Source organism: Mustela putorius, unplaced genomic scaffold (assembly GCF_011764305.1).
Source record: "Mustela putorius furo isolate JIRA1106 unplaced genomic scaffold, ASM1176430v1.1 tig00000145_pilon_pilon_pilon, whole genome shotgun sequence".
In the NCBI taxonomy this organism is placed as follows: domain Eukaryota; kingdom Metazoa; phylum Chordata; class Mammalia; order Carnivora; family Mustelidae; genus Mustela; species Mustela putorius.
The window spans coordinates 4204764-4227541 of NW_025421294.1; the positions used below are offsets into that span (position 1 = coordinate 4204764).

Sequence of the window (22778 nt, forward strand, 5' to 3'; positions counted from 1 at the left end):
GACTCCAGCTTGGTGTTCCTCTAGCCCAAGTCTAGCCCAAGTCCTCTAGCCCACCAGGGGTGCCCCTCATCGCAGAGCTTCAGCTTCTCTTCCACTACACAGTCAACAGCCCTCCGTGCATTCATTCACTCAAAGATTTCCTGCACACAGGGATGCAGTTGCCATGAGGACAAAGATGAAGCAGACAGGGGCTCCATCTTACGAAGCTAGTGGTCTGGGGAGGGGTGAAGACACTACAATTCAGCAAGCTCAGTGCACTGACAGACCTATGGGTGATGATGGATGTAAGAAGCCCCTGGGTCAGAGCAGGGTGGGGGCAGGGTGCCAAGAGAGGGAGGGAAGGAAGCACAAGACCTTTGAGTGGAAAGAAACCAAGTTCTAGGTACCTTATCTACCTGGATTATCATAGTTAAATTTTTAGTCAAATTATACCAATGGCAGGGCCACAATGTTAAGTTATGGGGCTGGAACACTTGAAGGCCTCATGCAACCAGCCAGACACTCACTGGGGCCTCACAGACTGCTTTCCCAGGTATTTTTCCTGAAGGAAGAGTCTTGACATGCTAGGCCAGAGAATAAAGAACTGAGCTCAAAGAAGGTTCATTTGGGAGCTCAGTGTTACTTGCAAAAGCACAACCACCCCTATCATCCTACTTTGGTCTGCCCATTTTAAGCAGCACCACCTCCAGTAAGTTTTCCCCACTCACGCTATGCACATTTTCTCCAGTACCCCCAATGCCTTGCTTTCTAACTTACTGTGGCTTTTGGAAGCAACCACCACATCACACACGACCCCCACATCAGTAGATCAGAATCACTCACTTTCTGGTGAGGGAATTTTCTCCCGTCCTTGCAGAATCCTAGAGCAGACATTAAGTCCCAGGAGTTTTATAGAGAGCGGGTTTTATCCTCAGAAGGTTCACTTCCCTCTCCACCTCCAACACTGGGAACTAGCTACCTGACGGGTCTGGAGAAATTACCTTATAAAAATCACAGGATCTGCCTTATAAAACCAGCTAGCCTAGGGAGGCTGAGGTGTTAAAATGAGTTCGCACAGTTCGGAAGTCTCAAATGCTCCTAGATCCAGGGTTACCATGGCCACAGTTCAAGTCCTCAGTTAAAGCAAGAGCCCCATTCTGACACACACCATGCATGATTCCTGCCAGAGACCCAGAGGGTAAGAGAGCTTCTCCTTCAAGTTTCTCAAGTGCTCGTTGAGGGAAAAAAAAAAAGGAAAAAGATTAAGGGAGTGTCTGAAACTCTAGCTGGGCCAAAGACATCATTGCTCTAAACTTGGCAAATTTCAAGTCATGAGTAATCAAAAGATATCCTAAAGCAAGGAAAGTCCTATCTTCAAGAGATAGTATCCAAAATGGCTTAACTGGTCAATTCTTACCCAACATACTTTCTCCTGAACTCTGCCCTCACCAACAAAAACACAAAGTTCCTTACCACAGTGACTAAAATACTATTTGTCATAAACATTGCTTCATTATCTAGGGAAAGATTAATCTTTGAAAAAGTAATCTTGATTAGAAAGTTATGAAGCTATAAATAAAGTATTAAGGAAAATATGACCATTCTGGTAGTATTTTGTACCAGCAATTTTAAATTACACAGGCACGATGAATTAACCATAAACATATGGAAACACCAACCTACAAACTCCTCTTCCTTCTCAATATTATTACTTTGGAAGAGAAAACTAAATGATTTTTCTGAGACCACAACTATACTTAGTGAACATACCTGTTACAGCAAATCACTTCACCTGGTACAACTTGCTCCTCTTTCACCTTCAAGGCACAAGGAAAATGCTCTTTCAGGAAAATCCCATCATTAGATTCTGTCCTTCCTTCCCTCCCCCGACCCACCTTCAGTAGGAATCACCTTCTTGCTTGTTCATAGCTCGCTGTGCACATTCAAGTCAACTCCCTCCACGTATGCTCTGTCTCCTTAACTGACTGCATGTTGCTTTAGGCAGGACCAGATTTTTTTACAAATTTCTTCTGCGTATGCTTTCCTTCCCTCTCACCTGCCAACTCCCACAGAGCTTTCCAAGAAGTGAATTAATATCTACGGACCTGACAAAGAGAAACAATGGGCACCTGCACACCAGCTCCGACCCAGCGGAAGAAGGGTTAGAGGCAGCATTGGTGCCAGGCAGGAACCCTACACCTCACCTCCAAGGTCACCTTTGCCAGTACCTAGTCTGGAAATAACATGCTAAGGGAATACTGCGACATCGCAGGACCCTGTGTCCACCCACCCAGCCCTCTAGTATTTCCTCCCCTTCTGTCCTCACAAAGTACAGGCCAAAAGGCAATGGAAAGAGAGGCACCAGCCCTGTACTTGGATGATACTAGATACTTAGCTCCAGCCTACAAGCTTACATTAAAATGAGCCCCCCCCCACACCTCAGAAAGCACCACTGTAACAGCCCCGAGTTTTTTTTTTTTTTTTTAAGATTTTATTTATTTATTTGACAGACAGAGATCACATGTAGGCAGAGAAGCAGGCAGAGAGAGAGGAGGAAGCAGGCTCGCTGCTGAGCAGAGAGCCCAATGCGAGGCTTGATCCCAGGACCCTGGGATCATAACCTGAGCTGAAGGCAGAGACTTCAGCCCACTGAGCCACCCAGGCACTCCAGGCCTGAGTTTTCTAATACATCCTAGCTGAGCAACTGTTTTACCCACAAATGGAAAGCTATCCCCCCACCAAAAGTCAAATCAGTCTGACTGCCAAAGATTGAAAAAAAAAAAAAGTAATGGTAATTCTGTTATATAATCTGCCACTTTTCATCTAAGCCCACAGAGAGAGCAGCACCAATAATTAAATTTACATCCTTAGATGTCCTTAAGTGTCAAAATAAATTCCTAAGAACTGCAGGTAATAGTATCTGAACAACTCCACACAGTGCCCAAGTGATCACAGGATTTTCCTGAGTATAAAGTGAGCACCCCCTGACATTTCTCAGTAGAGCTTACACCTATCATTATGAAATCACACAGTAAACCTGTATTTATCATTTTTTAACAATCTGTGTTTTGGTTTCCCTTTAATTACCACTGACAATCTCTGAAGGGACACGGTGAGGCTCTGACAGAGCCATCTCCACTGGGGGAACTTAGCTGTAAGCAACGTTGACGAGACCTTCACCCTCTCTTTGCAAGAACCAATTGCACTAATTCCACAACTTAGCTTTAACTCCATCCTGAGAGGAGGGTAGACACACAGGAGAGAGAAAGCAAGCAGCTCTCAACATGATGAGTAAAAACACCCTCTGCTCAGAATGATGTAGCTATCCTTCCTCAGTCTCGGCAAAGCTGGGTTCAGAAAACAAAGACTGCCTAAAAACACTTACTTGTTTTTTTGTTTTTTTTTTTTTTTTAACAAATAAGTTCCCCCGTGGAAGGAGGGTATGTAGCAATCATTTAAAACCTCATCTATAGATGAAGGATAAATCTTGTTATGGGAATTAACCTACAAAGGAAAAGCTAGGGGAAATTTAATAGTGCCCACTGCTGAGGGAGAGAGGGACCACGCAAAATAGAACATCATTTGCCCTACACCAAAATTTTATTGACAAAGAAAACATGTTTTGGGCAAATGCCTCCCAGTTTTAATTTTTTCCATTAATAGTACTTGGTTTATTTAGGGGCGCCTGGGTGGCTCAGTGGGTTAAAGCCTCTGCCTTGGGCTCAGGTCATGATCCCGGGGTCTTGGGATCGACACTTGCATTGGGCTGTCTGCTCAGCAGGGAGCCTGCTTCCCTTCCTCTCTCTGCCTGCCTCTCTGTCTACTTGTAATTTCTGTCTGTCAAATAAATAAATAAAATCTTTAAAAAAAAAATAGTACTTGGTTTATTTAAAAGGTGTCCTTAAATTCTTGGCCTTCACAGGTCTCCTACAGCAGAAATGAACTGAAAACTGCCAGTGGACATTTTGCTTGGGGTTCAAATGAAATGCCCCACATGTGAAGGAGTCCTGGGCATCCCTGAAGGTGTCCTTAGGGCAAAGGAGAGTGACTGTCACACCTGCAGGAGGAGCCCCAGAGCTACCACATGGCCAGAGTACAGGTTGAGTTGTGAGAGTTCCCTCTCCCCTGACTCACCTGGGCCCTGAGAAAACCTAGCAGGTCTGGGCCCAGACCATGCCTGTGCAGATGTTGAGAATTAACCCCAATAATTCCTTGTGCCACCAGCATCTACCTTCAGAAGCTGCTCTATTACCCCCAACACTAGAGGGAAAAGAGGCTTGCCCCAGTATCCCATTTATTCTGGGCCTTCATAATGCTTTTGCAGGCTCATCGAGATACCCAATCACCCTTGAAAATGACATCTCTGTAGAACTTCACACTCCGAGTTCCAACAACAGACTTTCAAACAAATTTATAAAACCACCCTGATTGCTTAAGCTAGAGATATTAGCTTAAGCTAGAGATACTAAGAGATATTAGCCTCTGGTCTTAAAACATAAAATAAATACAAGTCAACACGTTGGTCCAAAACAAAGTTCTCTTTATTGTCATTTAACTTCATAAACTGTAGTCTACTGCAGAGGCTGGGCAGCTAGGAGCTAGAACAGCGCAGGAGAGCCCCAGTTGCCGGCTAGAGCGGACACCATACAAATCTTCCAAATTGAAGAATCTTTTAAAAATAAAAATTGTTGGTCTAGACATGAGAATGATAGACTGGTGACATGCCATGTGGCCCAGAGAGATTAATTCTGGGCGGTAAGAAAATTTCAAACCCAAGCCTTTTCTATCTAGAGCCTACAGTAAAATAAAAAGCAGATTCTGCCACTGATGAAGGATTTGCAGTCGGCTCTAAAGGAAAAGACCCAATTTGGTAGTCAGAGTCCCCAGGAGCTAATACTAAAAGACCATACCATCCTTTATAGTTTCACCTACAACAATCACTTCTTTTTTAGTTTTTGTTTGAGAGAAACAAAGAGAGAGGATACTAGCAGGGGGAGGGGCAGAGGGAGAGAGAGAGAATCCCAGGCAGACTCCTGTTCAACACAGAGCCCTAAGTGGGACTTAATCCCACAATTCTGGGATCAGGACCAGAGCTAAAAATCAAAAGTTGAAAGCTTAACCGACTGAGCTACTCAGATGCCCCCGAACAATCACTTCTGATGCACACAACAGTATGCTAAAGCATCAAACGAAATGCAAAACTGACCCTGTTATCCAGAGTTCAACTCCTCTGCAGGGGTTGGGAGTTAAGAGATAGTACCCTCTCTTTCTTTGGAAGACTGACAGAAACATACCAAGTAATTCTAAAAGATGAATAAAAATGGAACATGAAACTTTTTTTTCCTATATGTTTAAGTCAGCATAATCTGGAAGGAAGAATCTATGAGTAAATGTCTTTGTCAGAATTCCTTTCAAGAATATATGCCTATCCACAAATCAGAAAACACAGGGACCAAGTCTGTCAAAGGAAAGATGTGAATAAATAGTTCTAGAACAAATTATACACTGATAAGAACTTTAAAATTCCAATGTTACTGTAGTAAGAGAGAAACAAAAAATTGGAGCAGCAAAGGACCTCTTGTTTCAACCCATGTGAAAATCCCAGAGGCTGTAATCCACCTAATAAGAAGTCAAGACAAGAGTTGAGGCTCCCAACCCGTCCACCAATACTCAGCCACTACTCATAAAATTACCAGAATTCCTGCAACTCATTTCCACTGACAGCAGCATTTTCTTAAGCACCAGTGAGTACAGCCCAGTATCACGGTTAATGTTTTAAAGCTGGTTATCAATATTTCACCAGAAATAAAAATAATTCCTTTCAACATGTGGCTAATAACGGCTTACTGCTACAAGTGTGATTGTGATGATCAAATGCAATTTCCCAAAGCCAACCAGAAAATAAAAATTGGTTTATAGTTTAAAATCCTCACTTGTAGAAACTCACTCAGCCCATTAACTAATGACCTGAAACTCCAGATCAGAGCTTTAAATCTTAGCCGTGACCTTAAGTTCTACAGACAGACTCTTCAACCAAACTCTTCACGCCAAAGGCACAGAGACCTATCTGCTAAGTATGTCTTTTCATTAATGATTATTCGTTTATTCTTGTCACATCATCTAAGGTTCTGTGCTAGGCTCTTGGATACAGAGAGATCAAGAGTCTGGGACCTTAAGGAATGCAGGGTATATAATGTTAAGAAGGTCACTTAGCTACAGCTACAGCATGGTAGTGTGGACCAACTGAATTATTAAATTTTAAAGAACTCTGGTAAAAGTTCAATGAATAAATGCATGTAGAGCCCTCCGAATGATGCCTTGACACATACTATGCCTCAAATGCAATTTTGTGCAATATATGATTGTCCACTAAACCCCATGCACTATTCTTGGAGCAGGGATTTGACTTGATAGGATGCTGTTCCCACTCAGAGGAGCTTACAATCTAGTGGAGGAGAGACATTAATTATCAATAATACCACATTTGATTTGAGAAATCAAATAAAGCATCAGAAAAGGCTATGCAACCTGTAAAGTCCTGTACAAATGTTAACAGTAAAGACAAGATCTGGCATAACCCAGGAACAAAGAAATGCAGCACAACCCTTAGAAAAAGAACTTCTGCTATCTTCCACCTTTTAATTTAAGTACAGTTGAGGCACATGCTACATTAGTCTCAGGTATACAACATAGTGAGCGATCTTCAACTCTTAAAGTTAAAAAAGATATCTACTTTCATGAACAGTGCAGGCACTTTTATCCTCACCCTCTACCTCCTCTTACACACTTTTACATCTTCAATGGTTTTCAAAGATGATTGATGCCCAAAGTGAAAGCCCTAAAGCATGACAAGATGTCAAATTGTTAAAAAAAAAAAAAAGTAAAGGAAAAAAGTACCTTGTTCACAGAATAGTAAGGCAGGAAAACCACACCAGGACATTACAGGGGGGAAGAGAAAACAGAAAGTGAGAACAAAAAGAGTTTCTGAGTTTTTGGTAAATCACACAATTTCATAACCAAAAAAGGCTTTTCCCCAAAACATTCTATTCAATTGAAAGTTTACTACAATCTTCCAACTAATGTAGTTTGTTATGTTCTTTTTAAAATTCCGACAGCCACACTTCACAAGGGGAATAAAGAAAAAATGCCAAAATGTCAAATTGCTTCTCTCCAGGTATAACTCCTCCCAAGCTGGTCTTATTCCCCAATTTTAAAGCTGTTACCCTCAGCTTGCTCCAAGTGGAAATGTTCCAATTTCCTCCTGAAAATAAGTGATGTTGACTTTTTAATAAAATTAAGAGAGTTCCAACTTGTAATTTCCATTTTATCTCTTCTTCAAATAGTGATTTTTGCACTATGTCTAAAAGCCATCCATCACCGCAGATTAAAAGTAGTCCTAAAATGTTTTAGAACCACTCTGACCCTATTTTTCTTACTAGCCAGCAGTCAACAGCTTATGAGGATAACTTACTCAAAGTATTCAGAAAAAAACACCAAGAAATTCCAAAGACATTAAGTGGTACAATAAATTTACAAAAGTAGTATTTCAAATAATAGATATGTAAGTTAAACGACCGATACACAGAGCAAAGAGAAGGCAGTCTTTCCTGATTTGACTGTAGCTTTCTGATGCTCACACAATAATCTTTAAACTAAAGCCGCACCAACTTAACCCTGAGCTTCTACTCGCTAGTCACAAGAGAGCCACAAAAATGAAAGGACAGCCTTTTCTTGCGTCTTCCTCACAGGTACTCTACTCATGAAAGAGGAGTATAAAGTGTTCTTTTGGTCAAACTTTTTTTTTTTTTTTAAGATTTTATTTATTTGGGACGCCTGGGTGGCTCAGTTGGTTGGACGACTGCCTTCGGCTCAGGTCATGATCCTGGATTCCTGGGATCGAGTCCCGCATCGGGCTCCCAGCTCCATGGGGAGTCTGCTTCTCTCTCTGACCTTCTCCTCACTCATGCTCTCTCTCACTGTCTCTCTCTCAAATAGATAAATAAAATAAAATAAAATAAAAAAAAAAAAAAGATTTTATTTATTTATTTGACAGAGAGATCACAGTAGGAGAGAGGAAGGGAAGAGATCACAGAGAGAGAGGAAGGGAAGCAGGCCCCCTGCTGAGCAGAGAGCCCGATGTGGGACTCGATCCCAGGACCCTGAGATCATGACCTGGGCCGAAGGCAGCGGCTTAACCCACTGAGCCACCCAGGCGCCCTTGGTCAAACTTTTTAAGGATGACTTCTCTCCAAACAAGCAAATCTCAGGCTGCCCTTCTGTGTGGAGCAACTCTCCCCTCCTCCCTTGGCTGCACCTGAGGGAGAATCCCCACAGCTGCCCTCTTAAAACAAGCCTGAGGGGATGATGACTTCAAATAAGCCTCAAACCATATCAATTAAGCTTCAGAGGATTTCAGCTAAGCATTCCAGCTAAAGCTAAAGGAGTAACAAAGCAGATTTTCTGAGTTTATGTTACATGTGTAGGAGCTAGACACCATAACATATTTATTCATTTAAAAAAAGCTGTTTGTGAAAATAATCCTTGAACCTTTATATACAAAATAGATTTCATCACCACTGCATCCTATTTCAACACCTTAATGTAGCTTAGGTAGCAATGACTGCCCCAGGAAGCAATTTTAAATTTGTAACTTCTGTAATCGAAGTCCCAATGACATATACAGTGACCTAAGATTTTAACCAATTCTAACCCAATTTTATTTTCCTTCCACCAATGATGCACTGGAGCCGTTCCTACTGGGCAAAAGGTATACCCATCTCTGCCTAAAGGAATGCCTAAAAACAAATGTCAATACCAGAAGTCAGGGATATGATGGTATTATTTTCAAAACCAGCAGAGAAAGGCACAAAATCATGAGCCAGGAGTACACACCTACCTTTTCAGCTTATTAAAAATGAACTGACCAAGTTCTAAGGCAGAGGCCAAGAGACCCACACCTGACATGAGTTTATTAATGTATATTCTACTACCTGAACTAAACAAGCTGCACCTGTGAGCTTGCCCGACCCTGAAAACAGCACTAAATTACAAATTCAAGAATAATAAAATTAAATTTTCATTTTCCACATGATAGCGTATAAAATTAGTTAAGAAAAGAAAGCCGATTTGTCAGTATTTCCACTCGCCCTCCCACATCCCTACCTCCCCCCGGCCCCCAATATCAGTACAAACCATTTGGGCTGAAAGGTTCAGTGGAAATAAGTACCATAATCAAAATTATATCGACTGTGTCCAAGAAAGGAATTGATGGGCTGGCAAAAGAGTACAAGCTTAGGGTACAAATTCATAGGCTGTCTCACAGACACATGTGAGACAGTTGTGAATTCAAATCATTAAATAAGCCGTGAATGCTCTTCATTAAGAGAAATGGGAAGGTCCACCAGAAACTGCACAGGAATTCTATACATTGAAGTGTGACTCCATTGTATGTGTGCCGCTGACCACGGTCCTGAACCAACATTTCGCCTTCCGGGGAACGGTTTCTCGCCTATCTATCCTTCCCAGGGATTATGAACACAGTGAGAGTGTGCACAGAGAGGGAAAGAGACAAGTATACAGAAGATTCCGAGGACAAGACTTCTGCTGAATTTTTATGCTTTAATCCAAAACAACAGTACCAGATTAAAAAAAAAATCAGACAAAATATTGGAAACATAAGAGAACAAGAATCTCTGAATTGAACAATGCAAAGTTATGTAAATAGTGACCTGAACAGGCTTGTAGGGCAGTGCATGAGGTTGGTGAGAGGGAAACAAACCGCAGTCCCTGCACCAGCATGAGTTATAAGGTAAGTGCTCCGAGATTATTTTTATTTTTGCCTTAAAGGATGACATGCTTACACTGACCCCAAAGGGTCAAAACAAAAGGGGCTGGGGTCAGCACAATATACATACAGGAATTCTTGCACTTTTAAAAGTACTATCACACTTCTGAAAGATTTCCTTTCTGCGAAACTGGGGTGACCCCTTGAACACCTGCCTTCTCTGTCCCACCTGACCCTAATGCTTATGTGAACCAAAGATGGCTTCCAGAAAATCATTTAATGTGTCTTGTCACTCTCTTCTGAGTCTCCAAATCATTAGCCACAATGTTTAAGCTCATGGTCATCTCACCAGCCTCTCCACCAGGCTGATGTGCTGCCTTCTGACTAAATCCCTGGGCACAGCAAGTAATTTACATATGCATAGAGTCTCCTAGGATATTATTTAATAAATGACCACTAAGAGGAGGTTCCATGAGTAAAAGAGAGATAGTATCTTTATAGAAGGGTTAATGAACCATACACCATAAAGTTTTCCTGTTAGTACATTATAAGAGATGCTCTATGAAATTAAAAGTGATAACTATGTTACGTATCTACCTACTCATGAATGAAAGGGCCTGCCAATAAAACATGCTGGTAGCATAATTCACCAGAGAAAGGAACTCTAGGCTTCTAATTATTCCTGGCGATGGCGTGCACAGTGTGCATAAACCAGCTCTTCCATACTCGGTAGTAAGAACAAATGCCATTATGGAACACATACTATGTGCCAGGCATCATGCTGGGGACTCTAGAAAACATCTCATTAAGTCTCAGGACAACCCTCTGCAATAAACACTGTCATGCCCAGTTTACAGATGAGGAAACAGTTTCATCATTAAAAACCTTTCCAAGTCACACAACCCATTACTGGCTGAACGAGTGTCATTAGTCTGAACCCTCAGACACTACGGACCCTAGAGCAGAGGAAAAACTGGCCTGGCTGCTAGACCTGATGGGAGGAAAGAGAGGAGCACAAGACCTTTCCAGACAACACTACAGACTGTGATAATGTGATTATAAATGGCACGGGGTTTCTTCCATCTAAAAAGTGTAATCATCTTTTCTAAGATAGAAATGTGCATGCATACACATACACCACACTCAATTTTCTCTAGTGTCAGGCCACCTGGTTATCGATCCTCCTCATTGTGATAAATTTTCTTTTTTTTTTTTTTTTAAAGATTTTATTCACTTATTTGCCAGAGAGAGAGTGAGCACAAACAGAGGAGCAGTAGGCAGGACCCTGGGATCATGACCTGAGCCGAAGGCAGACGCTTAACGGACTGAGCCACCCAGGTGTCCCTGTGAGAAACTTTGTAACAAGCTCTTTCTACATGTTGTCATCTTTGCACCCCACATTATAGTTCTTCTATCCCCTTCCTCAAAGGGACAAACTGGGAAACAACTGGATTCATTCATACGTTGTGTAGATAACATAGCTTGGTCATTGACTAAAACAGTGGCAAAATATAAATACTTGACTTTTCCCTAAAATACCTCAGACCAGAGGTGGAAAGGGCAAAATCCTTAGTTCTCTGATGCTGACCCTTCCTTCTCCAGAAAAATACAAGAAAACAAGCTAGACTCTCATAACGTGTATTAGCTCACAAACACCACACTTCCCACCAACAGGGAAGCTCATACAATCTCAGGGCAATTTCACCGTGTATTCACCTTGGGTAAATGTTTTCCTACAATTTACTGTGGAAATGAACGACTGCAAGCCCCTCTTCTCAGTCACCATTCCCATGAAAAGTTTTTCCTCCAAGAAAATAATGGGCTTAAGGCTTTCATCACAGTGAAAAGGAGCACTGATAATCACAATACGATAATCTCTGGAAGAGAGCTAAATTCTTTTTCTAGGATATTTCCCATGTGTTTACCTAGAGAACCTGAACTACCAGGAATGAGCCCTGTTCCAGGTACACACCATTTATCAAGATGCCTTCTTCTAGGTCATCAGCTCCAACCCTGGAACATTTAAACAGGCTACATGAGCAGCTCCCAAGAGCTAGGCTTTCAGGCTTCCCTCCTTCCGAAAACACAAATCTTATCCCACTTTCTTGATTCAGTCCTTCAATGGCTCCCAGTACCCTTGTAATGAAGTCCACAAGGTTCTGGACGACCCGCTACATCTCTATCAAGCATCATCAGGAGGGATGCCATGCTCCCTCCTCCATGCCAAATGACCCACAGACCTACCATATTCTCTCTGGCGTCACAGCCTCCTGCTCTCTGCATCGCTCTGACCCTTTCCCTCCTCCCAGCTATTTCGAACTCATACATTAGGTCTCAGCTCAAATATCGCCACCTCAGTAAGGCAATGCTCACCTCCACATTAAATGAGTTATATGATACAGACACACTCCCTCACAGTCTGCTCCTCTGTACCCATTTACCACCTGGGAAACCAATAATAATTGGGAAACCATAATAATTGTATGTTTAGGGACTATCTCCCCCCAACTACACTAGAAGCTCCGTGAGCTCCAAGCTATCTCTGTCTCATCCACTCTAGACCCTTAAAGCTGAGGCCAATGCTTTGTAAGAATCTCATGCAATACATACTGCTTGACTGATTCTTTAAACTCATGGCTTTCTTGCTGAAATTTCTTGCTGTTAAATGCACCAAGATTTATACACTACTTTTGTTCAAATTATGTAGCTGCTGTGATTAATAAAATACAAACCCAAAAAGCTTTACTGAAGGGGACAGGGTGCCTCAGTCAGTAAAGCGGCTGCCTTTGGTTCAGGTCATGAGCTTGGGGTCCTGGGATAGAGCCCTGAGCCAGGCTTCATGCTCAGCAGTAAGTCAACTTCTCCCTCTCCCTCTGTTCCCCAACTCTGCCCCGCCCCATGCTCACTGGTGCACGCAAGCGTGCTCTCTCTCAAAAAATAAAATCTTAAAGGGGGGGCGCTTTACTGAATCCATGGTTGTTTTTGCTATTTATTTGCTTAAGTAATCAACACTAGAAATTTATCTGCTGCCTCACTATCACATGGCACACGCCAAGTATTACTAAAAGCAGTACTCAAACTCAAACACTAATTAATAGAACAGTTCAGAGACGTCCCATTACTGTGCTTACTTAACACAGGAAACTTTCCGAACGTATGTCAACAAAACAAGTCCTTCAGTGTTGCAGAGTATAAGTGAGCTGCTTTATATGGAGTTGAAAAGCCTTTCAACCACTAAGCCTTTTTTTCAGCCATTCTAAGAATCCTTCAAAGTTTCAAGTTCTAATATATACAGTGAAAAGCAGATTTAATACACAAGTCCTTTCAAAGGTATTTTGAATAGAACCTCAGTGATTTGGTTTTACCTGGATCTTGGGACGCCTGGGTGGCTCAGTCGGTTGAGTGTTGGACTCTTGATTTCCACTCAAGTCATGATCTCAGGAATGTGAGATCCAGCCCCACATCAGACTCTGTGCTGGGCATGGAGCTTGCATGAAAGTATCTCCCTGTCCCTCTGCTCTGTTCCCTCCTTCTCCCTTTCTCTTAAAAAAAGAAAAAAGAAAAACCTGGATCCATGAGATATTTTTGATAAGAGATCTAGAGGTCTGAGCATAACTCCCAACAGACAAAAACAAATGGATACACATACAGTCACCCTTCAATCAAATGCACAATGATTTTCAAAGATGCCATTTTTTCCTTATTCATTCAACATATATTTACTGCGTCCCTACTAATGTATTAGACATACTGTGCTAGGCATACAAAGCAAAATCCCTGCCATCGAGGAGTTCAGTGAAGCAGCAAAATAGCACCTGAATATTTCACTAGTGTCCTCCACAGTTGCTTTGAGAAATGACAGAGCGGAGTGCCCAGAAGTCTGAGACATGTGATCAGAGAACAGTCCTCCAATCTAGATCACAATAGACTAATAGAGCCCACTACCTCTCAAAACTCACAGACTCCAAATGCAAAGGCTTCAGAAAGCAGCAGAGGGAGTCAGGTGCAGTTTATTAAACAAAATGACATGAGCCATCTCTAACTCTCCAGTGTTTCAAGTACAAAAGAACTACAGTCGCTGCCTTGTCAAACCATTGTTTTAAGCACCAAAAGCATAAAGGGCCTGTAACACTTAGTAAGTCACACACATACTGAAAGTAAGATAAACACAAAATACTGTAAGACACTACTAGATAGTCAAATCAGCTTGCACAAGGTTGCCAAAAAAATTAGCACCACAATTATATACTACGTATTTGAATTTTGCTGTTTTTTAACAAGTTACAGAGTATGTTACTGTAAAAAGAAAAAAACACACTTTGGAAAGCAATGACTCTCCCAAGCTAGACATAACAATTTCAAAAACTAAATGAGCCTTTTCCCATTTTATGGGTTGCACTTAAGCCTTTTAATGCTTTATACTCAGGGCCTTGCTGGAGCATAACTAACATTACACTAACTTTGCCCTGCCATAACACAACCTGATACAAATAAAATCTGTTTCCCAGCTTACGCTAATAAAATCAGAATAACCTGAACAGACACAGCCTCAGGTTCTCTCAAAGCAGCAGATTATCTATGTATAAATAAAAATAACAAGCCAGCCCAAGTTCGTAATTTCATGTCACAAAATTTTCATCACAAGTTAACCTGAAAAATTAATATTTACTTAGCACTTAATACTCTATGTTAGATACTGTGCTAGGATTAAATTAAATGGCATGTATAAAATGCCTAACTCTATCATTATTATTCCCATTTAATGGTGCAAAAACCAGGGCTTACATGAGTTGAGTGGTCCACAATCCCACATCTAATGTGACAGCATTGGGACGCAAACCCAGGCCTTCCCACTAAACTTAGTGTTTGTAACCTAACTGAACCCTCTGGGACGGTGTTTGTATCTATGAGCATTTTCATAGGAACAGATGGAGAGCTTACATTAGATTCTCAAAGAAGCTCATGATCCCCACATAAGTTAAAAAAATCACTGCACCATATGATCACCTGTAGGGGAATAAAAAAACAAAACAAGAAACGCCACACACTGGACTTCAAGGCCTTTTACCGAGACTACCACTTCTGTACCTCCTAAGGAGGTTAAAAACTCCACAGTTACAGTTGCACTTTAAAATCCTCAGAGCAAGTCAAGATTTCCACTCCTGGATAATTTCCAGCAACCCCTGACACAGAGTAAGTTACACAATAAATTGTAATACTGTATCAGTTTACATCCAGTTCTGAGATTTCACAAATACTGATCAAATTTATTTAGTCATTGCACTTTTCAAAATATGTTTCCATCAACGAAGCCTCACTGCATTGCCTGTGAAATAAGCTATCATTATATCCACTTCCGAGAAAGTCAAACACTGTCACCCTAAGGCCAGGCAATAAATCAGCTATGTAATCAGGATCCAAAGTGAGAAGTTACCTACATCCCCCCACCTCCAAGATACGCGAGACCATGTCCTTTACCCCAGAGCACCCTCTCCTAGCTACCCAGAAAACATTAGGCATCTTTTCTACTAATGACAACATTAAATGAGATCCAGTAGTAAATCAATGAGTTAGGGCATACCCCTAGCTGCCCTATGACAAGTGTGCTCCTCTTAAAGCTGAGGCAGATATCACAGGGAAAATACCTGGCACATGCCTGGCATCTTCAAAATGAGACAGAGCCACTGAGGGACCCTGACAGCCCTGTGATAGGTATGGCACTCAGCTTAACTCCCAGCATCCTGTCCCTAGGATCAATCTTAATGATTCAGCCATCCTAAATTCCTGAGCAGCAAAAACAAACAAACAAAAACAAAACCAAACCCACATTTATGTGTTAATTAATTATCTTGAAGTTAATTGGTTCAAATCCCTCATTCTACAGATAAAACTGAAAGAGGAATGCAACAATTCACCCAAGGCCTCACAACTCAAGAGCAGAGAGACAGTTCTAGAAAGCAGGTCTCCAGACACCTGTCCAGGATCCTTACATTCCTTCTGAGCATAGAGAAATCAGTCAGGGATACTGGCAGAAGGCTGGCCATTGACGTGACATCGAGGACTTCACTCTCCCCCCTTGTGCCAGATTCACTCTTTGCGTCCAGACGGAGATCCCTGGGGCCCAATGTCAGGACACTGACCTCAACTTGCATATTCTGAGAGACAAGGACAATTGCTTATTAAAGCTAACCCCACAAGAGAGAAGAAAAATAGGATTCTGTCACTGAAGAATTAACTTCACAAGGAGTCTATGTTAGGATGATGTTTTATTTATAATCATGCCTGAGCAAGATGACTTCTTCACAACCACAGTCCCAAGCAAACAATCTTAAAGATAATGAAGAGCACCATGCTTTCTAAGCGTGCGCCAAAGGCCGAAAAAACAAACAACAAAAAAAACAAACAAAAAACGAAAAACAAGGAAAGCAGTGGAGAGGACACCAAAGTCATATGCTCAACGTGTCGGGGGCGCAACCGACAAGTTTTGGAAGAACATTCTTCCAACAAACCAGGATGGACACAGTCCCCCTCCCCGCCCTCGCAGAAAATGGGAGGTTCCCTATCCAGTTTGGCAACCCGCGCGCATCTGGACACCCGGGAACAACCCGAATGGGCGCTGCAGGCGGACGGAAAGCAGAGAGTGCCCCTCTCACAGGAAACCGACGCTGCGTGGACCAGCCAAAACCACCCGCAGGAGATCCCGCGGGCCGGCGTCCCTGACAGCATCCGCGCAACTCCGCGGCACGGCCCGCACTCGTCTGCCAGGACCCACACACAGTCTCTTCCCCTCACCACACTCCCCTCCGCCCGAAAGCTGAGGCGGGAAGCAACGCCCGCTTCGGAAAATGAGCTCTTAGTTACCGGGACAAGCTAGGCGTCCAGATCACACCCGTACCCAGACCCATCGTAGCAGATACGGACAGTGAGTTCGCGGCTTTGACATCTTGGAAAGCACACTCTCAGAGAGCGCCTGAAGACACACAAGCGGAGGTAACAGTCACGGGTAGTCAATAGACCATCGAGAGGCTCCTAACTGCCATCACCCCGGCCTCCGGGCAGAGCACCTGGGTTCCCTCCCTGTCCCCATGCCCCGGGTGCGCCCTGCCACTAGCCCCGCGCGGGGCGCAGAGCTGAGGTCTTCCGATAGCCGGGACCCGGCGGGGAGCGGGGGAAGGGGGAACTCACCTCCTCGTCCTGCTCTTCCTGGGACGCGCTGCTGCCCCGGGGTAGCGCGGTTCCTCCGGAGAGCTGCGGCGGCGGCGCACAGACTCCAAGCTCAAGCACCACGCGCGCGGGAGCCCACGCGGCCGGCGGCCGGGCTCTCACGGCGCCGCCCGGCGGCAGCGGCGGCGGCGGCGGCTGCTCGCGGGAGAAGCCGCCGGGCTCCCCTTCCTCCGACAGAGTTTCTGAACCCGAGGAGGACTCGGCCGAGGAAGCGCCTGCAGAGGACGCGGCGGCCACCGCAGGGGCGGGAGCTCCGGGGCCGTGGCCGCTGCAGCCGCGAAGCACCGGCTCCGGCGCCTCCGAAACTTTCTCCCCCATTTCCCTCTCGGGCCCAAAGTACGGCCCGGGGGGCGGCGGGGACGCGGCGCGCACTCAGCGTCTCCAGGGAAAGCAGCGGGCTGCGCGGCTCCGGGTCGCTCTCGCTGACGCTCCCGGGCTGCGGGGAGCCCCGCCGGCGACTACATGGCCGCGGCACGGCCGCCGGAGACCGCCGCCAACTTACCAGCCGCCCAGACTTGGCGGCCGACGGGGGCTGCCGCGCGCGGGGACAGGCCAGCTCGAGTCCGCGCTCTACGTTCCACAACCCGTGCGCGCCGCGCCCGCGCCACCGGGACTGCGGCTACGCCAGCAAAACCTGCCTCCGGGCAGGAGCGGGGCCGGCGGAGGAGACGGGCAGTCCGGGGAACCAATGGCGGGCCAGGCGCGCCGGTGGGCGGAGGCTGCGGCGCCCCCGGCCGCACGGGCGTCAGGTAGGGGAGGCGGGGCCGAGGCTCGGACTACGGGATCCCGCCCGAGCGCTTGGGGCCCAGGGGACTCCGGAGAGGAGGAGGGGGGACCCTGGAGGGTGGGAGTGGAATCAGGCATCCGAGCCAAAACCTGGCACTGCGAACTTGGAATGCCTTGGAGAGATGGCTGAGGGGGCGGCGAGACCTTGGAGAAGAACTGGACTTTGTTTGGAAAAAGTAAAATCGAGGAAACTGACCAGAAGAAAAAGTAGTAGGGCTTTAAGAGTAAAAGGAAACACAGTCACGCACCCACATGCCTGCTGGAGCAGAAAGAGGGAAACTGTCCCAAACTGAATCGATCTAAACCGACCTATTAACCAATCTGGGATTCTCCGTTTAAACTCCTTGGGCCTCAGTTTCCTCAGCTGGAAATGGAGATATTAATATTTGTCTTGTCAAGCTATAAGCAGAACATTATCTATCAATTATATATATATATATATATATATATATATATACACATATTTTTTTCCAATGACAATTTTCCTTATTTCTGTGTATAAACTAAAAGTTTAAGCCAACGACTTGTACCTTTGAAAGAGAAGAAAATAACAAACAATGCCCCTATATTTAATTGGGAACAAGAATGTGCCCAGTACTGTGCCCAGGCCTAAACAAAGTTGAATTAGAAAGGACTCTGTGGCCTTAACCATTGCCTGTCTCTCCACATCAGCTAAGTAGAGCATGAAAAGAGTTTACATTTCCAGTTTAGTTTTTCCTATCCCTGGATTATAAGCCAGCAGGAAGCAAGACCAAGTGCTTCATTTTCCTTACCCCTAAGAATTAGGAGAAAAAATTTTCACCAAAGGCACAAGACTCACCTTACTGTCCTCCCCTGGACTGGAAAATGCACCTTCTGGGTGACTAAGTGACTTACATTTCTTGGAAGCCAGCACTGGGTCTAGCAGTGGAAAATAAATGATTCCTCACTTGCTTTCAGCTCCAGCCCTGTTCTGAGATCTGGCACTGTGACCTGGGGTATAAATTCAACCTGATTAAATTCCATAGACACTGACTGAGTTGTGTGCCAGGTGCTTGCAGGGGATACAAAGATGAATAAGGCAGGTCCCCTGCCCTTGAGGAGCTTATGGTCAGACAAGAGATTGATGCTGCATAATATAGCTCCATTATTAATTTTTTAAAGCTGTGGTAGTGCTACAAGAACAATGTGTCATGGAAGAATGGGGGAGAGTTACAGAAAAACAGTTAACAGGTCCTCAAGAATCTTAGATTTCTCTTTATCAGAACAGTTTTGCCAAAGGTCCTTAAGAACTAAAGGACTGGAGTTGAAAGCCCCTTCAGCTAATGAGCGCTTTTATGCTATCACAGTATTTACAAGTACTACATCACACAAAGTGCTTCATTATACTGGACAGCAAGCTTTGTCCTGATCAGTTTCCTCCCCCCAGGATGAAGGGGAAGGAAATATGGCATGAACCTATTGCCATAGACAGCCATATACAGCAAAGCGGGCTCTGGCTGTCAGGCATATATTGTGACACTTCAGGATTATCTGTGGGGATGTGAATACCTGCTGAGGCAAAAGGACAATTCTAGTGCCTTGACTAAGTTGTGACAGCAAGGCTGAAGCGAGAGCACAGTGGGGTGGTCAGAATGCAGTCCTGGACCTCACAATTGCTTTTTTAGTCAGGAGTACTGGTCTTTATCTGAACCCCTATGTGGCTGATTTGGCAGAGCCAAAGTGAAATCAGGACTTAAGCAAACCATTCACATGAAAGAAAAGGAGAGGTTACTTTTTAGTGCATCGGAAAAGAAGAGGCGATGACATGATCTGAATTACTAACAGAAGAAACGATAATAGCAATTCTTGCTTGAGCCCTAGGCATTGTCTATAGGTGGTCTCATTTAACCCTGGCAACAATCTTATAAGACAGACTCAATTGGCCCCACTTTATAGATGAAGAAACTGAAGATTTGCAATGTCAAATAACTTTGCCAAATGTCACACAGCAAGCGAGATATAGAACTGTGGTTTGAACCCACTGGTACGCTTCTGAGGCGCCGTTCAACATTCCAGTATAATGCTATTCAGAACACACCACTCTTTCAAGCACATAGTTACATGCTACATTACAAATATCCACAGAGCAGGAATACTGTTGTCTTGATTCAATATGTAAAAGAATATGAAAGGATACTTGGAGAACAAATTGTTTCCCCCCACCCCCACCCCACATTTGTCAGGTACTTACAATGTTTTTAAATACTTTACAAATGTTAACTTTGTAATCCTTATGCCCTGTGAGGTAGCCACTATTATTAATTTCATATTACAAATATGAAATGTGTGAAAACTATGGCATAGAAAACTTATGTAATTTGCCCAAAGTCACACAGCTGTCAAATGACGGAGCCAGGATTCAAATTTGAACAGTTTGGCCTCAGCGTTCACGCTCTTAGACTCTACTGATCAAAATCAAGTACTGGATCAGTATTTAACTTTTTAAACCTTAACCCTTCATAAGAAATATAGTTTACAACTCATGACACATATAAATGCAACTACAAATAAAATTCCATGAAATGATACCTATCCTAAGTTCCCAGAAGCAATGCAGTCTGATATTTTATTGTATTTCATTGAAAATAAAAATGCTAGTTGCAATCACCTAAATATATTTCATACTCCACCCTGACACATGCAGTCGAAAGCAGTGTATCCAGTCATCCCCAGGGCTGACCCATGAGGGAAGTATGACTGTGGTACAGGCTTAGAGTTTCCAGACCAGAACTAGGCAAACTCAAAGGATGACTCTATACATAGAAGGTGATCAGAAGGTCAGATTAGTTCCTCAAAAATATCACAATTAGACCTATGGACAAATGCTGAGGTTTGGCCAAACCATTGAAACAAAATCAGTTTTGATTTACGAATCCTGTGGTTTTCTTGTCTGATAAATTATAATCATCTTCCTCAGTGTCAAGGAAAGTACCCCAACAAAAGGACTTCTCATAGATGTCCGTACTGTTAGGTATAAAAGTATGGCTTTTTTCCTGTATTGTCACTGTGGCAAGAGCCAGAAAAATAAAAATGACTTAGTCATAGCTCTTGGGAAGCACTGGTATAGCTTTGTATGACAGAACCAGACCAGCCTACAGATGAGGAAGTACTAGGTGATCGGTGTCCATAGGTTGTATGAGACAGGCTCCCAAGTGCTTGGTTCAAAGACAGGAACCCCTGGGCACTTGAGTCAGTGATCACTGTGTTCAGTGATGAAACACTTGCCTCAGTTTTCTACATTGTTCTCCTAAGTAGCTGGAGATATTGTCTCTGAGAGTCTCTGTTGTCTCTGCCAGTCTCTTTCTGTGGGTGAGGCCAAGTGTGAATATCAAGCTCTGTCTCTCTGTGATGGAGGATGTTGGAGGAAGAGTCATCACATCCTTAGTCCATTCCCATTGCTTTGACCTTCCTCCTAAAGATTAGGTTTACAATTTAATAAAATTGAATTCAGTTGTCCTTTCGCCTTACCTACATGAAATTAGAGCATCATCAACTCCAAACAAACATTAGTGCAAAATTACAAGTAAATATGTTCCTCTTTAATAGCCCATCATGTTATCTTTAGACTATGAAAATGATGATCTTACACTTTTGGCAGGTTTCTTAATTATCATTATTAATGATAGGTTTGCCTGCTCCCCCTTGACCAATGAAATGCAATTTCAGGACAAAGTAAATGTCAATGAAAACATGGCCATTGAAGTGGCCTAGACTGCGATTTCTGATTTAAACCAAAGGTGTAGCATAGTACAGCCCATGGCTGCTTCTGACCACCAAGCTGGGAGGAAAACTCCCACAGCTTCTCAGGCTTTTGTCTGTATCTAAGCCTCCAGGAGAGGAAGGGTTACAGGACAAGGTTCCAGAAGATAAGTAGAATTTTTAAATGATAGTTGAAAAGGACAAGGGAGAAAGAGTACTAACGTGACTTGCAGCTGTTGGAGTCTCTGACCTAGAGGTTGAGAAGGATGGGAAACTAAGCTATGTTAGTAAGTTAAAATAAGCCTGCCGCAGCCCTAAGGGGGTGGGAGGGCCTGCTGATCTGATCTCTTAGATCAAGGTTCCTCTGTGAGTTGTACAGAAATACATCAGATCAGGACGCAAGCATGAGAACAAAGGATGCTGATTCCCTGGCCCCAAAGAAGGTATGGGAATCAACATTTTTAAGCCCCATTCCAAGGGAGTGTCAAGTATACTAAAGCTTGAGGATTACTGAAGATGTTCCTAATTTGGAAATCAAGGAGCCATTTTATCGGGCAAATGTGTATGGCTCATAGAAGGTGACTGGAATGAGCCTGACTGACAGAGAGGGCATCTCTTTGAACCACTTTGTTCCTATTCTCCTGGAATACAACTACCTTTGGGAGACCAAGACAACTTAGCAGCTGGACAGGAATATGCATGTTCTGAAAACAGCTGGAAAAACTGAGCTAATACACAAAAAGAATTGAGGATAATGTTCCCTTGAGGATTCTATTTAAACAAAATTCAAAATGGTGACCTATTTCCCATGGAAGATTCCAATCTTTTGCACTTGTCTTTCCAAGACAGACAAGATGGATAGTCACATCTGGGATTTTTTTGTTATGCTTTCAGCATGAAATGTTCTTTTATTATCACTCTTCATTTTTCAAAAAGATTTATTCAGTACTCTTTGCCTGTTTAGGAAACAGAAAACAAGCAAACACATTTACTCATTTTTATTCATTATCATGGTTTGCTTTCAGAGTCAAATGGTTCTGTTTCCCATTTTCAATTCACAGAGTAATTTCCTTGACTCTGTCTACACTGCTTGGCAAGTAGTTCCTTCCACCACCAACCCTAACTAATTAGAAAATAAAATGATGCTGAATAGTAACCTAGGAAGTGGCAACTCCTTCCACAGTCGTGGGCCAGTCTGCAACGCTAAGGGCAATTTTTAAGTTTTTTTCATACTTGAAGAAATAGGGCCTTCTAGTTCTTTTCTCCTCAAGGTGTGGTTTGCCAA

General features: G+C 43.4%; 1 protein-coding gene across 4 annotated transcripts in view; it reads right to left on the bottom strand.

Moving 5' to 3' along the window:
* The window catches only part of MAST4 (microtubule associated serine/threonine kinase family member 4), a 562814-nt gene extending 545184 nt beyond the window's left edge, over positions 1-17630 (bottom strand). For all 4 annotated transcript variants that reach the window (XM_045075267.1, XM_013062463.2, XM_045075266.1 and 1 more), the window contains exon 1: positions 16949-17630. In XM_045075267.1, coding sequence (XP_044931202.1) covers positions 16949-17305 — 357 coding nt within the window. In that variant the 5' untranslated portion in view covers positions 17306-17630. The remainder of the gene's footprint in view (positions 1-16948) is intronic.
* Between the last annotated feature and the right edge of the window lie 5148 nt (positions 17631-22778).